Source organism: Sinocyclocheilus grahami, unplaced genomic scaffold, assembly GCF_001515645.1.
Source record: "Sinocyclocheilus grahami isolate Dianchi unplaced genomic scaffold, SAMN03320097.WGS_v1.1 scaffold7639.1, whole genome shotgun sequence".
NCBI classification, from domain to species: domain Eukaryota; kingdom Metazoa; phylum Chordata; class Actinopteri; order Cypriniformes; family Cyprinidae; genus Sinocyclocheilus; species Sinocyclocheilus grahami.
The window spans coordinates 4838-6016 of NW_015511600.1; the positions used below are offsets into that span (position 1 = coordinate 4838).

General features: G+C 38.1%; 1 protein-coding gene across 1 annotated transcript in view; it reads right to left on the bottom strand.

Annotated features, from left to right (window-relative positions):
* The window catches only part of LOC107577895 (leucine-rich repeat-containing protein 71-like), a gene marked incomplete at its 5' end in the record, with an annotated part of 4898 nt that extends 4344 nt beyond the window's left edge, over positions 1 to 554 (bottom strand). The window contains 3 exons of the mRNA XM_016263920.1: positions 7 to 87; positions 199 to 282; positions 395 to 554. Of these exons, the coding sequence (XP_016119406.1) occupies positions 7 to 87; positions 199 to 282; positions 395 to 554 (325 nt within the window). The remainder of the gene's footprint in view (positions 1 to 6; positions 88 to 198; positions 283 to 394) is intronic.
* Positions 555 to 1179: the final 625 nt, after the last annotated feature.

The following is a 1179-nucleotide window of genomic DNA, read 5'->3' on the forward strand; positions in this document are numbered from 1 at the left end:
CTGGACCATTGTTGATTCTTCACCTTTAATTAACAGCTTCCTCCTTTCAACTATCTCCTCATGTGTCAGAGCAAAGGGGCCAAGCACCTAAATAAGGATATTAGAAAAAGATGCATGGAAATAAACATGTTTAATGTGTCAAGTTAGGCAGAGTAAGGCCGATAAAATGAAGTTGTTAATAGGAGTATATATGTATACCTCAGCCAAATGAGCTGCTCCATTATCCCCTATTTGATTGTAGGATAATGACAGACACAGCAATGAACGGTTGAGACGCAGACCCTTTAAAAGAGGGATGGGTGGTATTAAAAACTCGGTTTTAAGTATATGCAGTCATGACATCATTAGAAACTGTCTGAATGCCTTCAGATGGACAGAGTTAAATTTTACACACCTGAGAAATGTGAATTGCACCTGCATCACCAATACTATTAAAGGCTAGGTTGAGGGACAGGAGGTTTTTGTTGGCAGAGTGTACAGTGGACAGAGCCGAGCCAATCAGACGAGCTCCTTCCTCTCCTATATGATTATTACGTAGTGATAAGTCCGTCAACCTAGCATGGACATAATTTGAAAAAAGCTGAAAAACTCACGTAAAAAAAAGTGACAAACTACAAATAATGCATTTTGTCATTATGAGAGAGATACATTATAACACACTTTATAACATTGTTTTGATATCATAAAAGTCAGATGCACTTTAAAGGCCTCACGGCCTATGTGACTGAGATTGTGTATGAAGGATTCGAGAATGAATAATGTGTACACTGCCCACAAAGATTATTAACACTTTGACAGCTCATATGTACGGTAATATGCCTCTGGGCACCTGGAGAGGGTTAAATAAAAAAGTAAAAACAGACCAGTGGGAAAACAGAAAATTAAAAATTAAAAACAGACCCGTGGGTAAAATCACCCAATTAAAGAAGAATCGATAGAGCCAATAAAAAAATTGTGGAAAGCAAGGGGAATAACATAAAAAAGGTGACCTATAAGCTTATTGGACAGTGACTTATAACGAAACTGTATAAGAATGGAAGCTTGGAACGAGATCAGTTCAGATGGTCAGCTGGCATCTTGGCTTCATTGTCTTGTCCACTAAAGTCTCATTGTGACTTCTGAAACTCTGCCTCTGAGTATTATTCCAGCAAGAATGAGAAGACTTTTCTGCACTACAAC